This window comes from Fopius arisanus, unplaced genomic scaffold, assembly GCF_000806365.1.
Source record: "Fopius arisanus strain USDA-PBARC FA_bdor unplaced genomic scaffold, ASM80636v1 scaffold00017, whole genome shotgun sequence".
NCBI classification, from domain to species: domain Eukaryota; kingdom Metazoa; phylum Arthropoda; class Insecta; order Hymenoptera; family Braconidae; genus Fopius; species Fopius arisanus.
The window spans coordinates 547,389-573,737 of record NW_011887756.1 but is presented as its reverse complement, the minus strand read 5'-3'; the positions used below and the strand labels follow the sequence as shown (position 1 = coordinate 573,737).

The 26,349-nt window shown below is 36.9% G+C and overlaps 1 protein-coding gene across 3 annotated transcripts in view; it reads left to right on the top strand.

Annotated features, from left to right (window-relative positions):
* The window catches only part of LOC105263895 (CUGBP Elav-like family member 1), a 101,361-nt gene that overhangs the window by 57,658 nt on the left and 17,354 nt on the right, over nucleotides 1-26,349 (top strand). For all 3 annotated transcript variants that reach the window (XM_011300388.1, XM_011300389.1, XM_011300390.1), the window contains 2 exons: nucleotides 12,485-12,567; nucleotides 21,866-21,914. In XM_011300388.1, the coding sequence (XP_011298690.1) occupies nucleotides 12,485-12,567; nucleotides 21,866-21,914 (132 nt within the window). The remainder of the gene's footprint in view (nucleotides 1-12,484; nucleotides 12,568-21,865; nucleotides 21,915-26,349) is intronic.

The window sequence follows — 26,349 nt, the reverse complement described above, 5'->3', positions numbered from 1 at the left end:
ATGGCATTGGTGTCTTGAGATAATATTGATAACTTTTTATCAGAGGAGCAAGTCATTTTTCCAGGACGTCGAGCGAAAATATCTCTTACCCCAACTCGTTGGTGTTTCTTTCTTATTTCATAATCGATGCAAACTTGGCAAGATTTTGGCGTTCATCCAGGATTATAAGGAGTCGGACTGGAAAGTTTAATTTCTCAAATCTCCAGCGAGCCACCATCTCAACTTTTGGCTACTCGACTCTCCCTTTTCACCACTCCTTTTTCCACCCCATCTTCATGTACCATTCTCCATCCACTTATTCTCACTGTCATTTACTCACTCCCAAGGGGCAATTCGAGAGGAGACCACTGCGTTATGTACCTTGTTGCGTAAATTTAAAAGCTCCTGACGGTTATTTGCCAACTGTATCTTTATTCGGTTTCCGGTTTATTCTTTTAATGAAGAGTTTTCCCTATTTGTACACCACCAATGTTTATGGAGTCAATATTTCTTCCAGTTTGTTTATTTATGCTTATCATTGATTGACTAGTGCGAGAAAAGATATCGGTGTTTATCGACCAATTCATGGCAATTATTGTTCGAGGGCTTTCTACCCTCGTACCATCGAAAGTTATTCTGGTTTCACGAGTTACTTTGGATCAATATTTACACTGAATTATTTTGAAACTGGGAAAGATCATGAGTTTCACTACCTCCAAAGACAAACAACCATCCAGATTCTCTAAAGTCGGTTAAATCGCTGTTTAACCTCTCCTTTCTTATATTTTCACGTGCCAATACCTCTCAATTGTTTTATTCTTCACTTGATCCGCTGGCAGTGCAAATAATTTCTTCAAATATTCCGATATCTCATTAAAAATGCAGATAACTCAAAATCTACGAAAAAAAAAAACGAGGAAAATACGAGAAATAAACCACAATTTTTAATCCAGAATATATTTTTAAAAAATTTTCAAATTCTCAAAAACATGAATTTTAACAACATTCCTCCCAAAAATCCCCGAAGTTAAAATGAAAAATCCTCAATTTCCTCGCTTTTCCTTTTAATTTTCAGCTCTACCCCTAATTCTCATGAAAATTGAAATTTCGATCTCTTCGCGCACATAAAAAAATCCCGTCTAAATCTGTATTCACCCCCCCTAAGCCTCCCCTAAAAAAAAATCCCCGGAAATTAAATATCCTTTACTTCCCAGAGAATCGCGTAAAAAGTAAAACCCCGGAAAAAAAAAGAGTAAAATTCTATTTAATTTTAAATTTGATGATATCCCTTTGATTTATTATTTACCGTCAACTCAAAGGCCGAAGGCAACATGGAGTACAGTATGAGAGTAGAACTCGAGTACGACAAAACCTCAATCCCTTTAATGGAGACAAATCCATCCCTCCACCCTCTTCCCCCCAACGCCACCCACCACCCACTCGGCGTACGATACTCACTCCTCCGGACCCTCTATGTTGTATAACGTAAGAGGGTGAGTCTCGGCAGGACAATTTGTAAGAGTATATTTCCCCTTCCATCATTTTCCAACATTTTCCCCCCATCATATATCCTGTACAGTATATGGTCTTGGGATTAACCGAGTCGACTCACGTAGTTAAAGGGCTTTTCGTTATTTTAGAGAAGTAATTGATTTTGGTTATGCCCATTCGATTAAAGCAATTCAATTTTTCCAGATTAAATTCTCTCCCGCCGTTAGAAAATCACTCGTTAAAATTCAAAGGAAACCTTTTATAATCTTTAATCAATGAGTCAATAATTGTTTTTATTTGTTATTGATAAAGCGTCAAGTTTCCGATTTTTTAATTCAATTGAATATTCAAAAATATGACGTGATATTGAAAAAAAAAAGTAGGTATTGAGGTTATTGTCAGGCTTATTTAATAAGTAAATAAATAAATAGATGAGTGATAATTTAAATGTTTAATTGAAAATTATGTGAGGAAAAATTTTGGGGATATTTTAGTCCCGGATAATGGAACTCTTACGCAATTGTTGATTTTTTTGTTCGTGTACTTGGCGCAACTACACTACCGCACTGCACGATTGTATTTCGTTTAATACCACTGGGTGCATACACATGATGTATGTAAACTCCTCTCGCAAACTCCTACGTTCGTTCATTACGCAGAGTAACAGGACATGCGGTTTCCCTGACTGCTCACTTCATAATTAACAGCGTCAATTTAATTTTCAGTTGCCAACGGGACAAATGCTGGTCTCATAATTCATCCACCCCGACTACTGTCATTTGGTCGATGTAAAATCATCAGTTACAGTTGGATGAAGAATAAAATTGTTTAATAATTCTCCTCTATTCGCCTATACGGAGAGAAATGTCCACGAACAATTACTTGTCTCTTACCGGGGAATGTGGCATGTTACCGTGTATTGATGGAAAGTCATGCGCAATGCAGGAAAAATTACTCGGGTTACGGGGAATATATACTACGCAGAGCAATTAAATTTACTCCTGTGATGGTAAATTTTCTCTGTACTTGATTTAATTATTCAGAATGTACTGGTAAGACAGTGAAATATTCGTGGTAGCAGTGGAAATTTTACTGGACTGGTCATTACTTTTTCAGTGACTGATGTCATATTTCGTCCAATATCGTCTGCCTTCGGGAGTTTTCGTTGATCGAACAGCATATGATTGGTTACTCGCGTGGGCCCATTGTACCCAATAAATAAACGGAGATCAGAGCTGGGAAATTTTACTGGACTGAAAATTGATATTTGGGGTTAGATCGCAATACTTCAATCTTACTGGGCAGCCCGGTTATTTTTACGGCAATTGTCGTATGAATTTTTGATGAAAATTCCTCTCCGTGCATGCGGAATGGAGAAGACAAATGTCGTACATATTTGATATTGTTATCAAATCGTTGTGATTTTTCACGTGAAAGTTTGCTGGCTGTTTGAGGTTATATTTAACTGCGGCTAAGGAAAATTTCATAATTATCGGGTAGTTGAAGAACCGAGTGATATTGAGGGTGCGGTTATTTTTCAAACGATTGTCGTATGTGATTTTGATGGAATTTTCTCTCCGTGTGTTATGAATTAGTATTAAGTGCAAGTGTATTAGTTTATGGGGTTATGTTTGTAACAGTGACTATTCAACTCTGGGCTTTGTCAGGGGTAAAACCTCATCAAAGATATGGAGGTTTTCGAGGGGGTGGTAATTCATTCGGTCCCGTTGATTTGGGGCTTTAGCCCGCAGACCGAGGATGAGGGAGGGAAAGAGGGGTTTTCACTGTGCGGCTCTGGTGTTATCCTCCCCAGGGGCAATCTACCAATTAATTTATCGTCCCAAGGTTAATTATTCGATAGATTCCACCGCATCGAATGTTAAGTGCAGATGATAGTTCATCGGGCGAATGAGAAACAAAACTACAGGCTCATTTTCATTTCATAATAATCAGCAAATGAATAAATTCACTTCAATTTATAATATTCTGATTGAAAAATTCATGAAAAATTACTGGAATTTAACGAATTATTTAAATAAAAATACATTTGAAAAACAACAATATAATTTATATAATTAACTCCGTAAGTGAATGAAATGAATAATTTTAATAACTTTTCAAAAATAATAAACTCTCAAATGAAAATTAAAGAAAAATTCTGTTTCAATATTCTAGTGAGATGAAAATATAAAAAAAATAAAACATAATTGCTCCATTTATTAATCACCGAAAGATATAGAATACTTTTCTGGTGTTATTAAATTTTGCAATAATCACGTCATGATGTAGTTAGAAAAAAAAACAGGTAATTGCTATTGATTATTCCTCTCCGTGAACATGAATTATTCTCGAATAAGATATAAAATGAGTGTTATGACGAGAGGGCCAGCTGTTGTGTTAGCATTTCACTTATTAAATTCACCAAACCAGGTAAATTCCTAAAACCACTGGGATGCTGGCGAATACTGGTACAGCTACACTCACATAGAGAGAGTGAGTCAAGGGATTTCGAGGGGGTGTACGAGTTTTCGAGGAGATACAAGGAGGGTATAATATACAACAACTTTGGATACCGCTAAATTCCCTACTAAATACCCCGCCTAACTGGCTTAAGGTATACGTTAAACCCCCTTCAACCCCCCTAACCCACCCCTGGAATCTTTTCCATATGCATTTCCCCCGATTCGGCGCAAACAACGTGTTAAGGGATCAGTTGGGATTTCAGAGTCTTCTGTTATAATTAATTATTGCAGAAATTATTAATCGCAACAAATCAATTCAACGCTATTACGGTAAAAAATCAATAATTTGCCAATAATTGATAATTTATAATAAATTAATTGTAAGTAGATGCCGATAAATATAAATATCATGTAAATTCATCGATTGGTTAAAATTTCCGTGGTAATTTTCATGCAGTAGATTCACGCTATTTTGCGGTTAATGTTTTATGGAAAAGTGTTATTTTTTCTGAATGCAGATGGGACGATAATGAACTTTTGTACGATAATCTTTTCGAGGGATATATCACGCGGTTCGCGGCATTAGCTATCGACGCTTTCTATCAAATCCCATCGTAAAAGCCACATGTCCGTTACGGGGTCATTTTCCGTTCAATGGCCAACTCGAAGCTTCCCTTTATTGTTAATGGGTATGTGTTATAGACTATCATAGACCACCCGCTATGAGCTCTAAACTAGTGAATATAATGTTTTGTTCGAGTAGATTGGCCGCGAGCGTCTATCAAAGCATTTCAATCCACAATTCACCCATTACAATCAAGAAATTCATTGCTCATAATTAATTAAAGAAAACAGACACATACCCTATAATATTACATCAATAATAATATTACATATATTATATTTATTTATGTAATATTATTTCAGAATATACATTGATATTTTATTCACGTGGAATTTCGTAATCTCGTGTTATAAAATTGTAATTTTTTTGTAAGCAATGGAAAATCGCGAAAATGTCGAGAATTTAATGGATAATCTATAAATGGAAAGTTTAGTAATGACTCCTAATTGAAATTAAATTTAAAAACTTGTATAATTGATGATTGAGACGGGTTTGTGACTGAAATTTAAAGAAATTTTCAAAGGCGAAGGGGCAAATGGATTTTTTAAATAGAATTCTAATAAAATTCCCTGGACGACTCTGAAATGATCATTTTCTAGAGTAATTTAGCGGGTGGAAAAGCTGTTAGATATTCCGGTATCGTGTGTCGGGGATGATATAGCTGGGGTACTCTTTAAAATGAGTAGCCCGACGTTTTTCTTCGGCAAAGCGAGGGGAAAAGAAGAGTCCTACCCTCTTCCATTGAATAAACACTGGCAGTGAGCAAAAGAGGGAATAAGAGTTGTACGTTGAATACACACGCGTACAGGTTCATTTCACTGTTTTTCTTTCGTTTTCTTCGTGGACTTTTTTCAAGGCGAATAGCTTTTCACACGAATTTTTCATCTTCCGGTGTCTAGATGAAAACCTTTCAACTCTTGAAGCCGGTGTGAATTCAGATTGAGCGAAATATGACATGACGCCACGCAAATCATATTAATTAATTAATAATTTCGCTAGCTGCGTTAAAATTTTATGGTTCATGTAATTAATTAGTATTGGAATGTAACGGATATTGGGAGTTGAACAGAAATCTTTTACTGTAGAATTGAATTAATTAATAATTATTTTAACGAATCTCTGATTGAAAGATTAATGATGTTTTATTGTTATTATCAATTTTTGATAATTATCGATGGAGTTTCTCGATTGTTGAGAGAATTTTTTATTGATAATTTATTTCAAGGAGTTGCCAATCATTTTGAATTCAAAACTGAAATTTTCGTTTAATGATTCAATTAAAAATTCTGCAAAAATAGAATAACACCCAGTGATAAAAAAATCTGTAACAATTACTTTTACCAAAATTGCAAAAAAAATATATTCCTGAATACAGAATATTTCATATTTGATTACATGACACCCATTACCCTCCAAATAATGACATCAATAATCTCTCTTAAACATTCCCAATTATTTTAACAATTGAAACTGCAATTGCACTAAGAAATAACTGTCTAAATAATTCTAAGATTCATCAAATAAAAAATCAATTATAACAATAACTTCTTCATTTACATGAAACGAAAATACTCTTCATCGTTTGAATAAATTGTCTCTGAATTTCAATCACAAAACTAAAAATTCCCCGCAACTCCAAATCGTATGCAAATTAAAATCGCATATCTAACACAAAATTTTTTTTAACAATGTGCAATTGCAGTTTCCGAAGCATTTCTGTTCAACGAAAAGTCATTGAATCCGCAAGATTTGTCGAGGGGGTGTATTCCGGGGGTGGGAGGGAGAGGGAGAGGGAGGTTTTATCCTGAATTCTCGAAAAGGGGGTGGTTAACGAGGGGTTGTAGAGACCACCATGACTGCACCAGTCTCGTCCGGAGCAGTTCGCGTTAACGACCGTGAGGGTCTCTGCAGCCCGTCATGAAGCAACGGAGGGGTGAAAAGAGGGTGAAAAGGGGGGTGGTTAAGGGGATGGTTGGGGGATGGTTTGGTTGTTTCCCAGGGCTATTCGGATGGCAGGAGAGACGAGACGAGACAAGACGGGTAGGCAGAGGTCGAAAGAGGATGAGGGGTTGCCGGGGGTAGTCACCCCTAATTGCCGGCGAGGGATTTACGCGAGTTAGGTGCCAGGAATATAAATATCCTATGGTCTAACCCATCTCCCACACGCAGCGAATGCTCTGTCGCTTGTTATTTATTTTTTTTTTCCCCCTTTCTCTCCTTGAGACAACAGAAAAAAATCAGTGTCGTATGCACTGAAGAGGGAAAATTCAAATGAAATATGAATACTCGGTCGATTCTTTTTTTTTGCGGGAAGCGGGGAATTGCTGGAGATCGGTCACATCGGCCGATCATTTCCCGCTCTGGGTGACATCAAAGACTCATTAGTGTCGCGAAAAAAGTCGATGGACGGTTTGAGCTGAGTTTGATTAACGGCTCGATTGAAAGAACCAATTGGGCAGTTATTCCGGAGGAGAGAGAAAAATGGAAATAATGTGGGCAGATATCATTTGGATTTTTTTCAGAAGCGACAATTTTTCATTCTAGAATTTCTTCCAGAAATTTCGGATTCTCAACAGAATTTACATTCAAACATAAAATCATTTCCCGCAGTGAATAACTGAGAATTTCCTATTTTCTATCTCCAATCCAATTTAAAATCCAAAAATGCAAGAAATGCTAATGAAAAAACCAGTTCATTCAACGGATTTGATAATAATTAATTGAGATTTGTAAACAATAAATTACTTCGGTCTCACACCATAACTTTCTAATTCATCCGCGAAATGCTCTTCTATAATTATTTATCCCACGCATCAATATCGTTCTGTCGACAAAAAAAAAATGTCCTACACAAAATTCAAAAATCCATCGATGAGAAATGTCGTTAAAGGCGGCCATTCCCGACGCAATCTCCTGGAATAAGCCCCGGGCAATTTTAATTCGAAAAAATCACCTCCAACCGACTATAATAAACGGTACGTAATAAAGCAGTCGACTGGAGGAAATGCAATACAGAAAGGGAACTATAGTGGAGTAAAACGGTTGGGATTGGGATAGTTTAGTGGCGAGGGCCGAACCCAGTCCGAATTTAGTTAGTAAGCGGCCGAGTTAAACAACTGCGGAGACCGTACGTCGTAGCTGGCAGCTCATTTCACGCCACCAGCCGCCGTCTCCGACACATACCAAAACGGGGTACCATGAGAGAAGAGAGAGGGATTTTACAGAGTGCAGGGGAGGGTTCTTGCCTCCGAGATCCGACGTTTCACCTAGACCACTAACCTTCCTCCCTCCCAGTGGTATTTTCCTCGTCTACCCCCTCATCGCCCACCCCTGCCCACCCCTACCCACCCATTCCCTCCCCCTAACCCCCTCTCAACCCCCTGCATTGTATTGTACCCGGGGTCCAGGAGGAAAAACCATTTTACGTTTGCCTTGACACTAGGGGGAGAGTTTCTGGCGGTTTTCAGCCGTATTACGTCCTCCAGCGAATGGAGAAACTTGCCAAGACACGTTTTTACTTCTTCATTTTTTTTCTTCAACCGCTTCTGCTGCTGCTTACATTACAAATGCCGCTTTTTTTTTTTCTACCCCCTAAAGCCTCACCCCCTCCGCAACCCTCCCATTCTCCACCCCAACCTCCACCGTGCCACCCGACCGCCCCCACTTTTCCGTTTAAAAGAAAGAAAGTCCTGTTATTGTAAATTAAGTTTATTTTTTTTTTCTTCAGTCTCCGTGAACTAGGTATTCTTAGGTATTCTTAAATTTCAAGAATTCAACGGTTCAACTCGCGACAACTCTGGGAATTATTTGCAATGCAAATCATAATTATGAAATGTTTCAATTATTCTGGTTAAACGAGGGAGAAATGCACTTGAGTTTTGTTGCAATATTTGGATAATTTAATTGAAAAATGTAGGGGAGTCTGGATTTGAATTCTCAATTTTTGGTTATCAACGTTTTTCTATGTTTAACAAAATATAAATAAATAAATTGAGGCCTTAGCGATCAGTCGATTGAAGTGGGATTCGCGAAAAAAAAAATTTTAATGATGCCCAAAATTTGCCGATAATAATAATTCTAATTAACTGTTTCAACAATGTCTACACTAAATTTATTGTCATTAATCAATGATTTTCAATGAGACGCTCGTAATTTTAGATGGTAATTCTGTAATTTGAAAAAAGCGCACAACGATTTCAATTAATGCTGCACTGATTTTTAAATAAAAAAAATAGATCATTTCTTTCTACGCGATCATCTCTCGACAAAATTTTCTTTTTATGGAGAAGTCCTTCACAAGTGAATAGAGCACTTGATATAAGAGAGTAAATAATTTTTTTTGAATTACCCGAAGTGTTTCGATAATTGCAGGAATAAATTTTCAAAGCAATGTCAAGCTAATTAGCTTCTGAAGCCGTGGAAATCCCCCACGGGTTGATGACAATGGTGCAGATGGTTAAATAGTCACAACCAGATGCGTCAAATTATCCGTAATAACTCATTCAGTCGAATTTAAACTCACAACCCTTGTAGAAAATGAGGAAATCTGCCAGCTACAGGGGCTTTCCCATGGCTTTCTACGATTAACCCGAGTAATTCAGGTGTACTCATTGTAACAATTGAAATGTTGGTTGCATAATGCAGAATAAATTGTGTCAATTACCACGTGACAATCAGCAAAAGGAAACGAATTTTTTGAGGAATTAATTGTTTCTAGTATCGAATAAAAAATCAAATGAATTTCATTTGAATTCATGACCCAAAATTATGATAATAATGAAAAGGAATTTTCTCAATTAATAAATAATTGAAGAATATCATCGATTCATTAAAAAATTAATGAACTAACAATTCATTCAATTAATTTTCATGAAACAATAAAAATTACAACTACAATAATCCACTGCAACTAATTAACATAATTATTCACTGTTGTTATTTTTTAATGAAAAATATAATTATCCTTGATCATCGAGCCGTAAATTTCGAATTCTATTCAATTTTTCTTCGAAATTTTAAGATGACGTGTGCCACATCAATTTTCCAAATTTTCAAAAAAAAACCGATTTTCTAATGAATAATAAAAACAATAAAACGATTCAATTAAAAAATGAGTCAATCGATCACTGTAAATTTCCAACTCCCTCCGATGTTTCACGAGAATTAAAATTTTCACAAACGCCGCGTGCGAATTTTTCCCGTAAAAATGACTGAAAAAATATCGTGTGAACGTAAAATTTCGAATTATCCGTGTTATTACGGGTTTAACCATTACCCAACAATGTGTCCCAACACCCTGTTACCCAGGCATAGGGTTGATCCTTTATAGGACGACGTTACGTTGTCCCACTAATCTCCACCATAATTCCTGGACACAGTGTATCCCACGTACTCCAGATGTTCACATGTACACCAACACAATATTGCAACAACATATAGGTAAAAGCTGTTGAGAGCCCTAGGCTTGACATAGGCTTGCCATATCGCCTATCCCCATGCATCGGCCTCTGGCCCCAAGACAACCCGAAAAAGCATAAATAAACTAGAAAGGATGGAATCATGAAGCGGAAGACTAAAAAAGCTAAAGCACAAAAGGCAAAAAAAAAACAACGAAAAAGTATCACGGAAGAACAGTACCTCTACAAGGGGATGAGAATGAGCTCAGTAAAGTTAAAAGGGAAGTGAAATACATGGAGTCTTGACTGCACAAAGTGCAAGAGAGCTACCACAACGAAATGAGAGAAGAGGGAAAAAAAAAATGAGAGATTGAAGGGACGCCCTTTTGGTACGGAGCACCAACCTATCCTCAAAGGGATGAGGAGCAATCGTCCGAGCTGCGGTTGACGAACGTGACTTCGGTCTCCACCAGGTTCTCTCCTTTTTTTTTTTACATCCTCGCCGTTTTTTTTTTAGAAAAGAAACTCGACCTTCTTCGTTTTTCTAACGACCCTTCGCGAAAATGAGAGGGACGGCCCATTCTTACGGGTTAAATGATTCCTCTTGGGTTTTTCCGAAAAAAAATTGCGGGATCATATGGCAGTTGCCATTTTTTTTTTCCGAAAAGGGATCGCGGTTTTTTTAAATCATTTCAATAATCGTGATAAATGTGGAAAGAATTTGTTCAAAGATAGAAGATTGTTGGAAATTAAGAATAAACTCTATGTGACCTCGAGCTTCTCTAAAAATTGTAGAATCGCTGGGATTGTTTAAAAAAAAAGGATGAGATTTTTTGAAAATTGTAAAATTGTCCGATTGCGTCCGGCACTTTTATCATTTTTAAGAAGACTCTGGAGTTTTTAATAGATCGAGTAGAAATTCGATAAGATGAGAATGAAAGAATGAATAATTCTTATCGATAATGAACGAATCTTTAAAATTGATAAATTGAGGACAGTTGGTTATACAGACGTTTGAAATATCAGAACGTCAGCCCATCTTCGAAGAACTCTCGTCATCATCTCCAAAAATGGCATTCTGCAGAAAGCCTCTCTAATTTTCGTTAAATTTTATTATTCAAACTAGCCGACATCATCAGGGAATTTATCCTCTAGAAATTTCGAACACGAGATATTGTCAAAATTGAATTTCAAAGACTTCGGTTTCAAAATTTTTTCGTCCTCCCTTATTCCGGAATAATTCTATGCATATATTTTTCGGGAGAATATTCTCGGGAAAGTTCTTTCGGACACTGGCAATGGGGAGAAAGGCCTTTGAATATTATCCCGAAGGAAGGAAACCATCTTTTACGATGCTGGAATACCAATGAATACCATGGACTAACATTGCCCCTTCTTTTACAGGTAAAAAGTATATCGAGATATTTTACTGTCTACAAAATGCTCGTCTCTGGAGCGTCCCACAGCTACATTTATATCTAAGGGAGGAAAAACTTTTGCTGAGCTTTTTACATTGCTCAACAAAGTGTTAGAATCGAGCGAAGGAAACTGAATAAAATATTCATATATTTCCCAATGGCCTTTTGACTCGAGAAAAATTTACCTAATTTCCCACATTCTCACCGTCACTTCCACGTCAAATACCCGGTAAATTTTACTCCTTTCACCGCAAGAATATATTCTCGACTCGAAAATAAATAATTCAATTTAAATCATTATTTCCAAATATTTTTCACTAGTATAGATTTTTCATACATTGAATAAAACACAAAATCTATAACTTTTCTCTAAAATTGAATTGCCATTACGTTTTTTAACATAAATTTTTCATCACGAGTGATTATCAAGAAAAATCGTTAGTCTCCTCATAGAGAATTTCCCATTATTATGCATTAACAACGAACAGAGAAATTTCGGGGAAAATTTGGTGATATCCAGTGAAAGAAATTTAATATGCAATGGTCATAAAAAGGCGGAACGACGCGTTTCATAAAAATTCCATTCACGAACTAATGACATATCGATTTTTCCAAACCCCCATAATTATTATGACATCCGGAAAAAAGGGGTGGAGAAGGGGGATAAATCTGCATCCTGCACACGATGATTCATTCTCTTCGCTCCCTCTTTTTCCAATCCCCTGTCATTTGAAACGCGCAGCGAGAGGCGTGTGGTACTCTACAACGTCGTAATTATCGCTAATTGGGCGGCGGATAATATTCGGCCCGTCGAAGCCCGATGCATGAAAATGGGCAGAATTTAGTGAGTGGATAGGTAGAATAAGGGGTACGGAAAACCATCGGGGGAAATTATGCATTTTACTCTGTACCCCATACCACTGCTCTATCACATACGACTTCATCATCCTACTTTTACCACGAACCTATTTCTCCCATTTATCATTCAAGACTCCCTTAAAATTCATCATAACGCGGGGATAATTATCGGAATATCGATTCCCGGGTAGAGGGAAATATCGTTATTTAATATTTCAGTGGGTGATATTCATGATGAATTATTAATTGTTTCAGGCTGCTGTTTTGTTACATTTTATACGAGGAAGGCAGCTCTCGCAGCCCAGAATGCACTGCACAATATTAAAACATTCAATGGGGTGAGTATTAATTATTAAAAATCATCAAGTCATTTTATTCGATGAACCTCGCAGTAGTGCAAAAAGCGTGGGGTTTTTCATCGTGATTATTGCGGGATCCATTAAATGAATTTCCACCATTTTTGCACCACTTTGAGGGCAATTTATGCTCTTTAAAATAACATGTAACCCATCAAAATCGACACGTTCATTTCCGAGATATTGGAGACCGATAATAGAGAATAGCCCAATCGATTGATTTTTAGGACCGAGAGAATAGAATTTTTGTAAAACTGGTAATTATTACTGATGTAATCTCTGGATATTCGGGAATTAGGACATAAGGTATAATTACTCTTTGTATGTATCCATTGAGCAAGTATTACGAGCTTGAGGCCCTGTCCGTCTGACGTCGCCACAGGCTGGCATCCAGAAAAATTATTCATGCCATTAAAAATTATTTTTTGAAAAAAATTCCCTTCATCTCTTAAGACTCATTCTAAAAATCATTTCAATTATTGACTATTTTAATTTCAAATTGACTTCCCATAAAATTAACGCGAGTAAAAATAATCATTTCTCGATACAGATTCAGCGAGCGATTTTAATTTCTCCTGAACTTATCGGTTTTCAATTCTAAAACGTGGGTGGAAATTTATCTCACATTTTTTTTTTCTGGTACTCCATGGAATTATCAAAATACTCTCAGGTTAATGTCCCGCAATTCCTTCGTGATCGAACAGTCCTATCAATTATGCAAGAATGAATTCTCATCAACGTGATTAAGTTGCCAGCAAGGCGGGGATTTATTTATAACTAATAAAAATTCTCCTTCGTTAAGAGAGATTGATAATGTCCCAAATGAATAATGACATTTCGCAAGTGGAAATCACGTTAATAAATCAATTAAAATTGATTATAATCTAATAAGACATAAGAACGGAAATATCAATGAAAGGAAGTCTCCATTTTTCAATATTAAATCCAATAGTTGCCGTTTTTCCCTCAAAGTAATTAATGAACCGAAATAATTTCCCACGTTAAAAGAATGATAATCTCAGTAGATGTCGAATTATTCGTGCTCCCAGATCCAATTCCATTTTCCTATTCAAATAAATTACCCGAATAGCATAAATACCGGAATACTGATAACTCCAAAGGAATCAGGAGAGGCATAAGAAAATTCCGTCGTATGCATCACGACATGAAAGAGTGAAAAGAAAATTGTAAAAACCCTATTTCGTGCTGACAAACTCCCCTGATGGGAATGCTAGTCGAAAAGCAAATAAAGTCCTTGGATTTTAAGCTCCAGAAGTTACGTAAAAAAGGGATGAAGTGGATGGAGACAGTGAAGAGTGGGATTAAAGAAATGCCGAGACATGTGGAGAACGCAGCACTGAAAAAAAACTTCCCAAAGAGATTGAATAACAAAAATAGAGAGGAGAGAGAGAGAAAAAAATATATAGAAATAAAACGAATGAATTCAAATGGATGAAGTCTCTGTCTGGCATTAACATTTCGTTTTACTCCCCCCCGCCACACACCGACGTTCACTGTAATGGAAAAAAAAGGCAGAATGAGGGATAAGTGGAGACAGCATGAGAGAAAAGATTTAGGAAAAATTGCCTTGGAGTATTATGCTGGGGTTTTCAGTGTATGTTGACGGTACTGGGGGTAAAAGCGCTTACTGGAGATCTCATCCATTGGGGTAACCCTTTAATAACAGTGCCTGAGGCAAGGTACCTCGACCAAGTTTGCGGTGGATACGGGAATTGCGCAAGCTTGCTAAATCGCTATACCCCTTCTCGCACAATTTTAAACTCTACCGCTACCGAGTTCCGTTTTCAAACGGACAAACATATTAAAAATAAAAGAAATCCCCGGGATTATCACATTTAATTGACAGTGAAGGGAAATTTACCGAGAGATTGTTGATACTCAAGGCTTCAAAGAGAACTCAAGCTCAATTTTCAACTTGCAATTAGCTATTCTATTTAAATGTAAAATTCATTTGAATTATCACTTTGATAATTCCGATTTTGGGGATGAAATGCTGAATTTCTGTTTGAAATAATACGAGGCAAAAATTAAATCTTATATTTTTCAATGTTTATGGTCAATAGTGAAGAACATTTTTATTGATGGGAATTCTGAGAAGTATGGAATATGACGGTTATGGTTTCTCTTTTCCTATTCTAAAAGGGACACGCTTGACACAACCGAATATCGTGAAAATCTTGAAATCATAAAGCCACGATTCCTTAATTGAAGGCGAGATCACAAACCTCCGATTTTAATATCATCTGGACAGTCCGAGGAATATAATGAAAGAAATTAAATCATTGAAATCGATTTCCTACAGAATGATCTGAGGATTGAAAAATTCTCAGTCAATAATTATTTAAAAAAATGGAAATGACCACCATGTCTAATCCATTATGGCTACTCCAACTAAATTCAATTACGGCAATGAACAATCGGTAGAGACAATTACAGCTGGTAGATGCACTCCCCGCTCCCCTTTTTCCCGAATTTTCAAATTAACATTCCATACCACCAAGAACCTCTGAAATTCAAACGCAACAAAATCACATTCGCAAACACAGCCCAATGAATAAACAATCCATACCTAATTTAACCCCTCAATTCATGCCCAAGAGAAAATTCATTTACCTCTTGTTTTCATCTCTTACGTAACCACAATCAAAAGCAAAACCTCCGTTGTACGTATCTAAAATTCATGAAAATATGAATTAATTGAAAACGTGATGTTACTCAAACCCATCCACTGCCTTCTCGTCATATATATGTAATCGTATGGTGAATTAGTGGGCGGAAAGTGCGGACGTTAGCTCCGGTTGTCGGTTAGTCTACCTCGCGCCAGCGATCTACCCTCAATCTACCTCTCTCTACCACCCTCTACCCCACCATTCCGGAAATCCAAAGGCCAATTGAATATTCCAACTGCGTATACATAAACCAGCGGGGAAGGGGTTTTCCGCGGGCTCGTTCGTTTTCGTTGAGCGGTCGATGCACGTACTAACCACCCCTATCCAACCACCCCATTTTCACCCTCTACCACCCCTTGGCGCTTTTCGCGTGTTACCATTGGTATGAAATAAATACAGCGAAGAGAAAAAAAGCCCGAAGACTTGGAAGATAAATGATAGATAACACTCCGTGTAATCCAGGGTCTGCTCAGGTTGCCTAGCCTCCCCCCAGAGTGATCTCTACCGTGGAATTATTTTAACACCGCGAATGCAAAAGCGATGGAAAAAAAAAGATAAAACGAAGTAATTGCAAGTGAATACCGTCGGATCTTGACTCAAATTAGATACTTTTCGTTGAAGAGGCGTTTAGCTTTCTCATGGTGGAAAATTTTCTGAACAGACATGACGGAATGACGAAAATAATTCACAAGTCGACGAAAACGCTGAGGATGTGTATACGGAAAATAGCCCCCCCTCCCTACACACACTTTTCCCCCCTCACTCCTCTCCATTGATTACTTATGTGTGTGAGCCTGAGGGTGAAAGGGGGAGGGCAACGCGTAGTGACTGCTGGACTATCCACGTTGCTTGACCCACATTTACTCGTTTTACATAACGCAAACTCCGCCTCTTGCAATATTAAGGGGACATAAGAGGGGGTCGGTAGAGCCCACCCCCTACTCCCCCGCCTACCCAAGCGTCACTCGTATTGTCCGACTCATGGGGAGTGGAATAATGTGACAGCCTCGATAATGTATCAGTTATTTATTGGAAAGTGTTACAGGTGTCACCCTCCAGAGATCTACCGAGGGGAATCTACCGACTGATGAATGTATCACATGTCGTGTAGTTCTATTCTGTGATATGATGGGAGTAATTTTGAAATAAAATAGTGAATGGAGAAAATTGGTAGAGTCGGTAGATTTATTGTCGGTAGATGTGAGAATAGATTTTGACGGCTATCAGGGGGGGAGGGGGGGTGGTTGATGGAAGGAAATTGGTTGTAGTTAATTTTGAATGGATCAACTCTACCGATTTCCATGGAATTTACTTTCGGTAGATGTGGGTAGAGATCGGGTAGACAATCACCGGTATTTTTTCGATTTTTATTTCTGGGCGGTTGATTATGTTGTCAATTGATTCGACATTCAATAAAGTTTTTCGAAAACTGTTGATACTATCGCTCTACCGATAATAAATCGTTGATTTTTCTTTTTAATTCCCTTCTCTGCCCTGATTTCTTTGTTTTCCATGAGTAAATTATTTTTCCCATTCATCAGAAAGGGGGTAACTTTTTCAATTTATCGTTTGAGTTCCACGGGTTTCAGTTAATTACCTCCGAATGAGTTTCAGCGAAAGAAAAAAAGAAAATTGGTAAAGGTAGAAAAAGTGGGTTGAAGAAATTGAATTTTTATGTCCAATTTCTTTTTTTTTTCCGGCCAACTTTTTTTTTGTTTTTTTTTTCTCTTTCTCTTCTCGTACAAATCACTGAAACATCGGAGGTACTGACCGGTGTTTATCGAGAGAGAATGGAGAATGAACAATTTGTACGAATGGAAACTGTAAACGCTCTAATTGTAATTGTTCCAATTTCGATAATTACCAAGTAATTAATATTTTAGGTATTTGGAAATGAATTTAACATGGGGTATTCGATAGACGCAGTGTTCTACAATGTTCTAATAAAATGATTAATGCTCAACTCCATGAAAATACGAAGAGTTAATTAAATGTATCCAATCGGGAAATTAAATTTCCCTTAATCAGCTAAAATTGTATACATATCAATTGAATAATGTATTGGCTGAAGAATTGCTCATTGCCAATAAAGGATAAATTTAATTAATTACATGTACCCCGATATTCTCCATTTTATATGTGATAAAATATTTTTGACTTTAACATTTCCAATTATTTCCAATTAAAATCTATCTCTGGGGAGTAATTATTAATTCACTAAAAAATTTTGTCAAACTTACACGTCCAACAAATTCTTCCGCCATTGTTCATTATGACCAGAGTAACTTCCGGTGTAACCGTTGACCCCGGTTTATACCGGAAGCCCCAAAGTATATTCCAATGTGCAAATAACCTGACCCGTCCGCACAACTTCATAACAAATTCATCAATTACCTGCCTCACGTTACGACGAAACCCTTCGCATTTCTATTTCAATTTCACCTCACGATCTTTATTTCTACGGAAATACGATATTCATCCGTTTTATGATATTGCAATAGCTCAATACCGTTAAATTTATCTTTCTACTCTATTGATATATCAAATACCACATCAGTCACCGGAAATTAAACAACACTCATTAACAATTAAATTGTTTTTACTTCATCTCAATATTTACCAAAATATATATTTAACCGGGCGGGCATACGCGGTAATTACATTTAAATTAATGCAATTAGAATTTTTACAATTACTTTTTTCCATAGAATAGCTCGAGCTCACCTGTACGGTGAACACGAGAAATTCAATGATATAAACTAGGAAACATTTCTCATCAACATCCCTAAACCTGTATTAAATTCACTGCAATTTCCATTACTGTGCCCCCGCCCCCCTTCCCCCTTCCCCACCCCCATAAAAATCCAGAAAACATTATTGCTCCTCAAGGTGAGAGAAAATTTGTTGGAATGAGATGAAAGAAGGAAGAGACAAAACGGAAATTCACGACGTGCCGAACGAAATTGATTTCGACAAGAAGTATAGGAACGTTGAAACGCGCACGGAACGTGCCCATACCTCCTGGGGGGATATAATAATGTACGTGTTTGGTAGGGGAATAGTGAACGTCGCCTGTCGTTTAGTTTCAATACACAAAAGTGTGCTGGGATTTCATCCCCAACTATTAACAATTTCACAGGGTTGGATATAAAATACAATGTGAGAGCATTAAACCGAAAATCCATTATTCAAAACCAATTTCAACTCTTGATGGAGTTTTCCTACGTGGATATATATTAAAATGAGAAAGACCGATGAAAATAACGAGCTTCTTGATTATTTTTTTCGGCGATTTCTAGCTCTACCAAAATCTACCGATAATCTACCAAAAAATCTACCGAAATATACCAGTTGCTCTACCACAAGTAGAGAATCGAAAAAATCGATATGTACTTTGTAGAAATTAAAAGTACAAGTCCATTGACAATCGAGACTCCGGTGATAACAACTCTGTCCAGCGAAATCTCTTCCAGGATACAGATGGTAGAGAATAGTAGATGATTTCAAAAAATTGATGATCAATAAAAAATCTAGCAGGATCCACATCCCATGAAGCCAATTGTCAAATAATTAAATCGATTATGTGAAAAATTAATTGTCAGAGCTGACAGCCGGTAGATTTTCTACTCAACCGAAAAATCCTCCCCATTCGCACGCTCTCCTGGCGATCTCAATTATAAATGAAACAGCAAACAATCGGTTATCACAAAAATTGGTAACTAATACCCCCACCCCCTCCCCTCATTCAGCAATTATTTTTCTCACCGTCATTGTAGAGAAGAATACAATGAACCCGATAGCACGATCATACCAATCTACCGGGTGGAGAACAAAACCGAAGAGGCGAAACAAAAGTCGATTTTCATCGAAGGCGAAGGGGAAAAAAGAGGATAATGATAATAGATAGAGAATTAATCTTATTTGTCGGAGGGGGAGGGTACATAGATACCCCAACCGACGTGTACAAGTTTTTGTGTACCTTACCAGTGGCTCCCGGAAATTGAATACTCCCCATACCACTTTCGAGACGTCGCGACCAAATCGATATTCGAAACCCGTTTCCGGCCTTACGATAACGACCGCTACACAACGCGACGATATTCCATAACAACTGGTATATATGTATTAAATGTACACTGAACAGAAACGACTGAAATCCGAGAAGAAAATTCGTTTCAGCATTGTTACTGTTATACTCGTGTACAAATCGATATGTAAATGTTAACAAATAAAAATTGAACCGAGAATAAGGGAAATTCATTCGATCGTGAAAATTCATTGATGGGGTTAAATTACATCTGTCATTTATAAAATATAGAAATATAATATTATTTTGGGAAATAAAAAATTTTGAAAATTATTTGAAATATTGAATTGTTTGCTTTATATATAAATCAGCTGTATAATAAATAAGCTGTATGCTAAATATATAAATAATATACATTCAGCATATATTTCATATTTTGAATTTATAGGCCGGAGTATGTATATTTAATATAAATTTCACAAATGCCTTTTTCAATGCGAATAGTACTATAAAAAAATTAAATAAACACTATTTGTTATTTTCATGAGAATATCGTGGTGAAAAAAAAATGTAATGAATGAAAAATATTGTCGAACAGATGCAGAACAGCGTGGGGAATAAAGTTTGAATCAATTTTTAACCGAATGCAGATGTCAATCCGATGAAATCCAGTCAAAAAAAAAAAACTAATTTATAGAGAAAGAGAGAAAAATCGATGCTGATTTTTCACACTCTTCTTCTCTATATGCCTGTATACAATCCACGGTCTGGGGGTGTACCTCTTTCGTTCCTCTGTCAACTTGTTTCACGTGCTTTTTGTCATTCTGTCGACGGTGTTACGACTATACCTGGCTGTACGTGAAACGAATTTTTAACAAAACACGATACAGGCCATCGTTACAAGCACTGATGGTTAACTCACGAGGCATCGATTTTTGTCTACCCGCGTCCTGGGTTGACCTCAACTATTCACAATACCATCAACTAAATCCGAGTTTTCACCAGGAGAAATGAACAATAATCCATATCCGCTATTATTACCACTTCGAAATGTTAGATAACAAACACACGAGTGATATTCACCGGGAAAGTCATTTCTGCCGTGAGGAATTAATATCCACAACACAAATGAAATTATCATATGTAATTGAATGTAATTCAATTAAATTTATCCCTAATAAACTCCAATTAATATGTAATTTCGAAGAGGATCCAACATTTCTTTTGTTAATAAAACAATTACTCATTAACCCATGGGTAATTGTTTAGAGGAATAACCTTTATTTGAAATCAGAGAATTATTTTCTCACTGCAGATTTTCTATAACTAATCCGAAAAACTTCACCCCCGAAACAATGAAAATGAATAGTTGATAAAATCCAAGAGATGAAAATATCCGCTGAATTTTCGTGCAGTTGAAGATGGAGATTACCCTGAATACTCCATGAAGCTGAAGATAGAAAATTGCATTTGATTTTCATAGAGTTTTGAATAACAAATTCCAACATTTCCAATGCCCAATTGATTCCCACAATCCATTATTCATAAATCGCGAATAAAATAATCATTCAATCCTCATTTATCGCATTAGAAGTGAAAATTTATTTGTTCGATGGTTCGATAATGCGTCTTACATTTCCGTGAGAAATAATTCCGCCGAATCCAGAGAAAACGGAGAAAAATTAAAATTTGTAAACAAGAATTTTTTATTGTGACTGCAACAGACCGCAGAGTGAAAATTCAATTGCCCTCTCTAGTCGCCACCTATTTTCGATTTTAGCTGTTCTCGTTTTTAGAGACAACAATAAAATGAGAGAAAAAAAAATCAGGTAGCCGTTACAAAGTTATGGACAACGCGGGTACCGTATACACTGAACTAAACCGAAACAGCCTTGCACTTAGCATAGATATGAATTTCATGCTAGCGGTGCTCAGTACAGTAATAACGGCGTCCCATAGGACACGTGTATTATATGCGCTAGCAATATGTAACGTAAAGAAAACATGCCATACTAAAGGAAAATTGAATTCAAAGTATCCCGACATAAAATGGCATTAGATTAGATGTTATCCAGATTTATTGATGAGATTAGTGAAGCAGTCCCGAATTATCTCAATTTCGGTTGCAATGAACAATCTACCAGATTACCAAAATCTACTGCAATCTACGGATCTATCTTACTGTACTGAAAAAATGGCGAAAGCCACTTGATGAAAGTATGAAATTCTGAAAAAAAGTCGCCATCGAAATTTTAGCTCTACCAAAATCTTCCACGATTTATTTATCTACCTGTAGAGTACAAAACTCTGAATATTCCTCATCAACGAAAATATAACAAGTCCATCGGCGATCATCAATGACCAGAATTTCCACTCTACCGGAAGAATTGGTAGATATAATATCTGGGAAATGCATCTGCCGGTAGATTTGTCGGTAGCTGAAGACGGTATGACTTCAGCTATTTGTCTTTACGGAGACCAAACACTAATGGGAAACAAATGATTACAAATTTTTTTCCAAAATTTTTCAAACGACTAATTGAATAATCTGTCTCCATTACAGATGCACCGACCAATCCAGATGAAACCGGCAGACTGCGGCCACCGCAACGGTAAGACCAACACCCCCGCATGAATTATTGTTGTTTATAACTTGAGTACGGGTGATGCTAAAGGGGTTTTGACTTGTTATACAAGTTGTACGGTTGAACCCGAAGTTTGCTCAATCCATCAGAGCGAGTTCCGTTGCGTTCATTCCGTCGTCCATGGAAAGGGGAAGAGGGCTTGATCAGAAATCTTGAAACGTTATTGAAAGCACTCGTGAAACGTAGGGATCTCAACTAACTGGATACAGTTGAGTTAGTTCAAAAGACCACTCAAATGGGAAGCCTCCATTTTCTCGTTAATGAATGAGCTAAATTGGCTGTCGTCGCATCGTGTTTGACTAATGTTGGATCGAAGTCAAGATACAATGTCCCGATAAGTGTTGAAAACGGTCAATTTTACGCTTCCAACGTCAGATTACGAAGAGGCTGATGGAGAATTAGAAGTTCTACCGATCCTTACTAAACTCTACCGAATGCAAGCTTCAGATATTTTACAAATAAAACGTACAGATGGAAATTTAGCATTTATGCAATCTACCTATCACGAAATTCATTGAAATCTATCGAAATCTACCAAATCTACAGAAATAACCTCCAGTAATTTGTAGATAATTCCATCAGAAAAGACCCGATGATTAATTTCATCACCAAATTAATAAAGATCAACAACAGCTAGATTTATTTCCCGAAGGGTTTTTCCGATCGAGTTCTATTTTTTTTCTCCGACAATATTTCGCGAGCTACTGAGCTAAGGGTGCAAAAGGATTAATTTTTTTTCTTCTAAATTTCGATCGAAAGTTCCCTGGCTGTCCAACAAAACTTCTCATTAATACCGATTTCGTGTGACTTTAAGGCTGTGAGGAATGGGGGAAAACGAGAAAAACCGTTTATCAGCCGTTGAAACGTTCTAGATGAGAGACATTATTCAAGGATTGACTATCTAAGTTCGGTGCAACTCAATCCATCCGAAGAACACAGCCAAAGGTGGGACTAAGACAGGCCATCTAACTTGGGTTTCACCCGAAGAGATTTATTTATATCCCCCTGACATTTTGTTTACTTTGGCGTGACGTTCGCCCCTCAAGGCACTTATTCGATGCCGAATGACGGATGAACCCACTGGCACGTTGAGGCCAGGTCATTCGAGGACTATAATAGGCCCTCACTGAGTAGCAATTAACGGTTTAAAATTTAACACTCATCGTCCTCTAGTCCAATGATAATTCATTCGCCAAAACTTGACAATGACACCTGCCAGTGTCCTAATCCTAATCGACTGCTAAAAATTCCGATAAATCATGGTTCAGTGGATAATCATTTATCCCTAATGATAATCCCCACAACAAGACGCCATCAGTCTCGTTACAAGATATAAGTGCCCTTTATCGCACCAACTATTATGACCGACAGGACGATAAACTTTATCTTATCTCAATGGCCGATAACCGTCTACTGGGGAACCTCTATAAACTGTTTGTCCACCAGGTAGACTGGACGCTACGTTTCACCAATGGAACATACAACAAACCCCCTCCGCGATACCTCTGCACCCTCGAAAGCTCATGACCTGGTGGCTCGTCTCACTGATTAGGAAATTGCGATAAGATAAGCTGACACACGAGTCTAGGATATGCACGTACCTAACCTACATATGGCTTTTCAACCAATCCACTGGGCAAGCAAAAAATTATGACAAAAAGTACTGGACTATCTGCAGAAAGATAAACCTATTCCCTTTATCGCGATAAGACCCTAGTTTTGCGCATTACCTTCTAGCCCTATTTCAATTTTCAAATAATATCCCATAAGAGTCCGAGAGAAATATATTTTTTTAATGTCTATCGATTTGGGTCTACACCATTGATTATTTAATTAATCAATTACGTATCTGGTTCATATTAATAAGTAATATTGATTAATTATTCCCAGTTTGTAGTTGAAATTGAATTCAAACTCATACAATTAAAAATTGAAATGAGTTTTTGACTGAAATCAATATCATTTAGTCTTCTAAAAGAATCACAGATTGCGCTGGCTCTGACGCTCAAATGATTACCGTATTATTTTCCCATTAATTTAAACAGTTAATGATTAATGAAAAACCGGTAAAAAAAACAGTCAAAACACTGTATCTACGTAACCTGACATTTTTAATCCTCTATTTCTCGGTGATAAATCACCGAGTTTCGTTGAAACTCGTTTTGTCATGTCTGTAATTTACTAGAAAGTGGGTTTAAAAATATAACAGCATGTGTTATGCGTGGAAATAGTCACGAGAGAGTAGAGAGAGAAAAAAAAATGAGTGGAGGGATGATAGTACGATAATATTTTGGCAGAGAGCGGACGCAATTCAAAAGCATCATCACAAAACGTGCCCGAGTAACTGTCAGATAAGCTTCAACACATGGAGTTTTGCTGAATCCATGGTAGTTACTGTAATATAAGCCACTGTGTCAGATAAGAGTTGGTGCCATCAACGTACCACGCACATTGTTCTGTACAAGTACGAAAATACGATCGATTCGCCGTGTGTAAAAATAGTTCAACGAATTTTCTTTTTTCGCGCGAGTTTCAGTTACCGGGATAAAATTCGCGGGGACTATCTTCTGATTCGATGAATATCGATTATTGATAAGATTGACTTACCCTTCTGCCATGTTGACGCACGCATCTAGAACATAAAAATAATTGACATCAGTGATTGAAGTGGAAAAAAAATATAGAACTTCAGTTTTGGCAATTCTCAATAATCAATCTCTTCGGCAGGAATAATTCATATTAATTATTCAAATCTGTGGTATGATCCATAAATCCATTAGCTACCTTGTGCTTGGATTAATGTTTCATTCACCAGATTGGAGTGGATGTGAATTATACAGCAAGTGTATTACTGGAAATTTTCCAGTTGAATTAAAATTCAATTGTCTACATTTGTGTCAGTAATTTTATGATTTTTAATCGAATATTGCAATTAAAATCCCTAGCTGTATCACTTCAATCAAATTCTTTCCCTTTCTATTCGCTTCAATTCCTGAAACTACTAGAGTTGATGGACACAAGGAAAAAGTTTCTGGATGCTCCAAAAAAGTTTCTACAATCAGGAAACTTTTTTCCCCCATGCGAAAAGTCGGAATTTTCTCGTCTCGAAATTATCATTAATCATCATCATTAGTTTGAATATATTTCCCACGCCATTCAAACGAACATCAAATGTAACATTGCATGCATTAATATCTTAATACATCATATTCGTTTTATATTAAACTTAACATAGACCTTACGCTCATTCATCGCTACTTCCATAATCACCTCAAGGTCATGCGGTCAATTAAGAAATAAAAATGGAATTCCATTCCTATTGCTCACTATACCATGACTTCAAGGCCATTACAAAAAATAACTTCATATTAATTTTGATGTATCAATACTTATTAATCAATTATTATGCGATGGTAATTCCGGAATGGGCAATGAAAGTGTCATGACATTCAACAGTGAATAACCCATCGCCTGATACAGCTGTAGAGGTCACGGGGTCATTCGCAGCTGTTAAACTTTTCATGAATGATATTCGTGTTTTGCCTACCGTGTGGCTCTAGACAATGCATAATGCATCAAAACTCGACGGACGAAGGTATCACCCACCCTCTCACCACTCCCACCCTCTCCACCCACCACCCACTTACCTCCCACCACAGTACCTCATCTTCCCGGACTATGGAATAACCGCCACCTCCTTGTATCAACTTATCACCGTTTGTCTTCCCTGGTTACGAATTCTTTATAATAACGACGACGCAACTTTTTCATTTATTTATTTATTTTTTCCGAGCCTCTACCACTCGCTCATCCCTATTCCACGGATCTCATTCATAAATGATTCAGTTTGATATTTTTTTTCTTTTCTATTTGTCTCGGTTTCTTTGGGTTTCCGGGTTTTTTGCAATGCCCGGGAGATTAAGCAGTCATGAATTCATAATGGCTAGGGGGAAGTACTCTGCGGGTGTTATAATCTTTTGTTTTTGAATTTAGAGTACAATTTTTGATGAAGTGAAGGGAAAAATGGCTTTTGAGCTAAAATGAAAGAAAAACTGCATCCCTTCCATTCTCCGGGAGATTAACTAATAAAACCAAGCAATTTTGTAAGAATTATGAGATTGACGTAATTTGTAAGATTGACAAAAAAAATCGAATAATCTATTGTCTATTTTATTGCAAAATTTTCTGAATAAAAATATCCAGATTCAAGTGCATTCTTTTGCGCATGCAAACTAGCGTCGGAAACAAGTTAATATAATATATTAAACAGCCACCCCCTTCACACGTAAATCAAGACAGTTGAAAGCCAGAGAAATTCTCAATTTCGTAACACGTCGACAAACAAGTTTTGCTCCAATAGTTCCAGAAATACAAATAAAAGCATTTCACGGAACCGGAAATT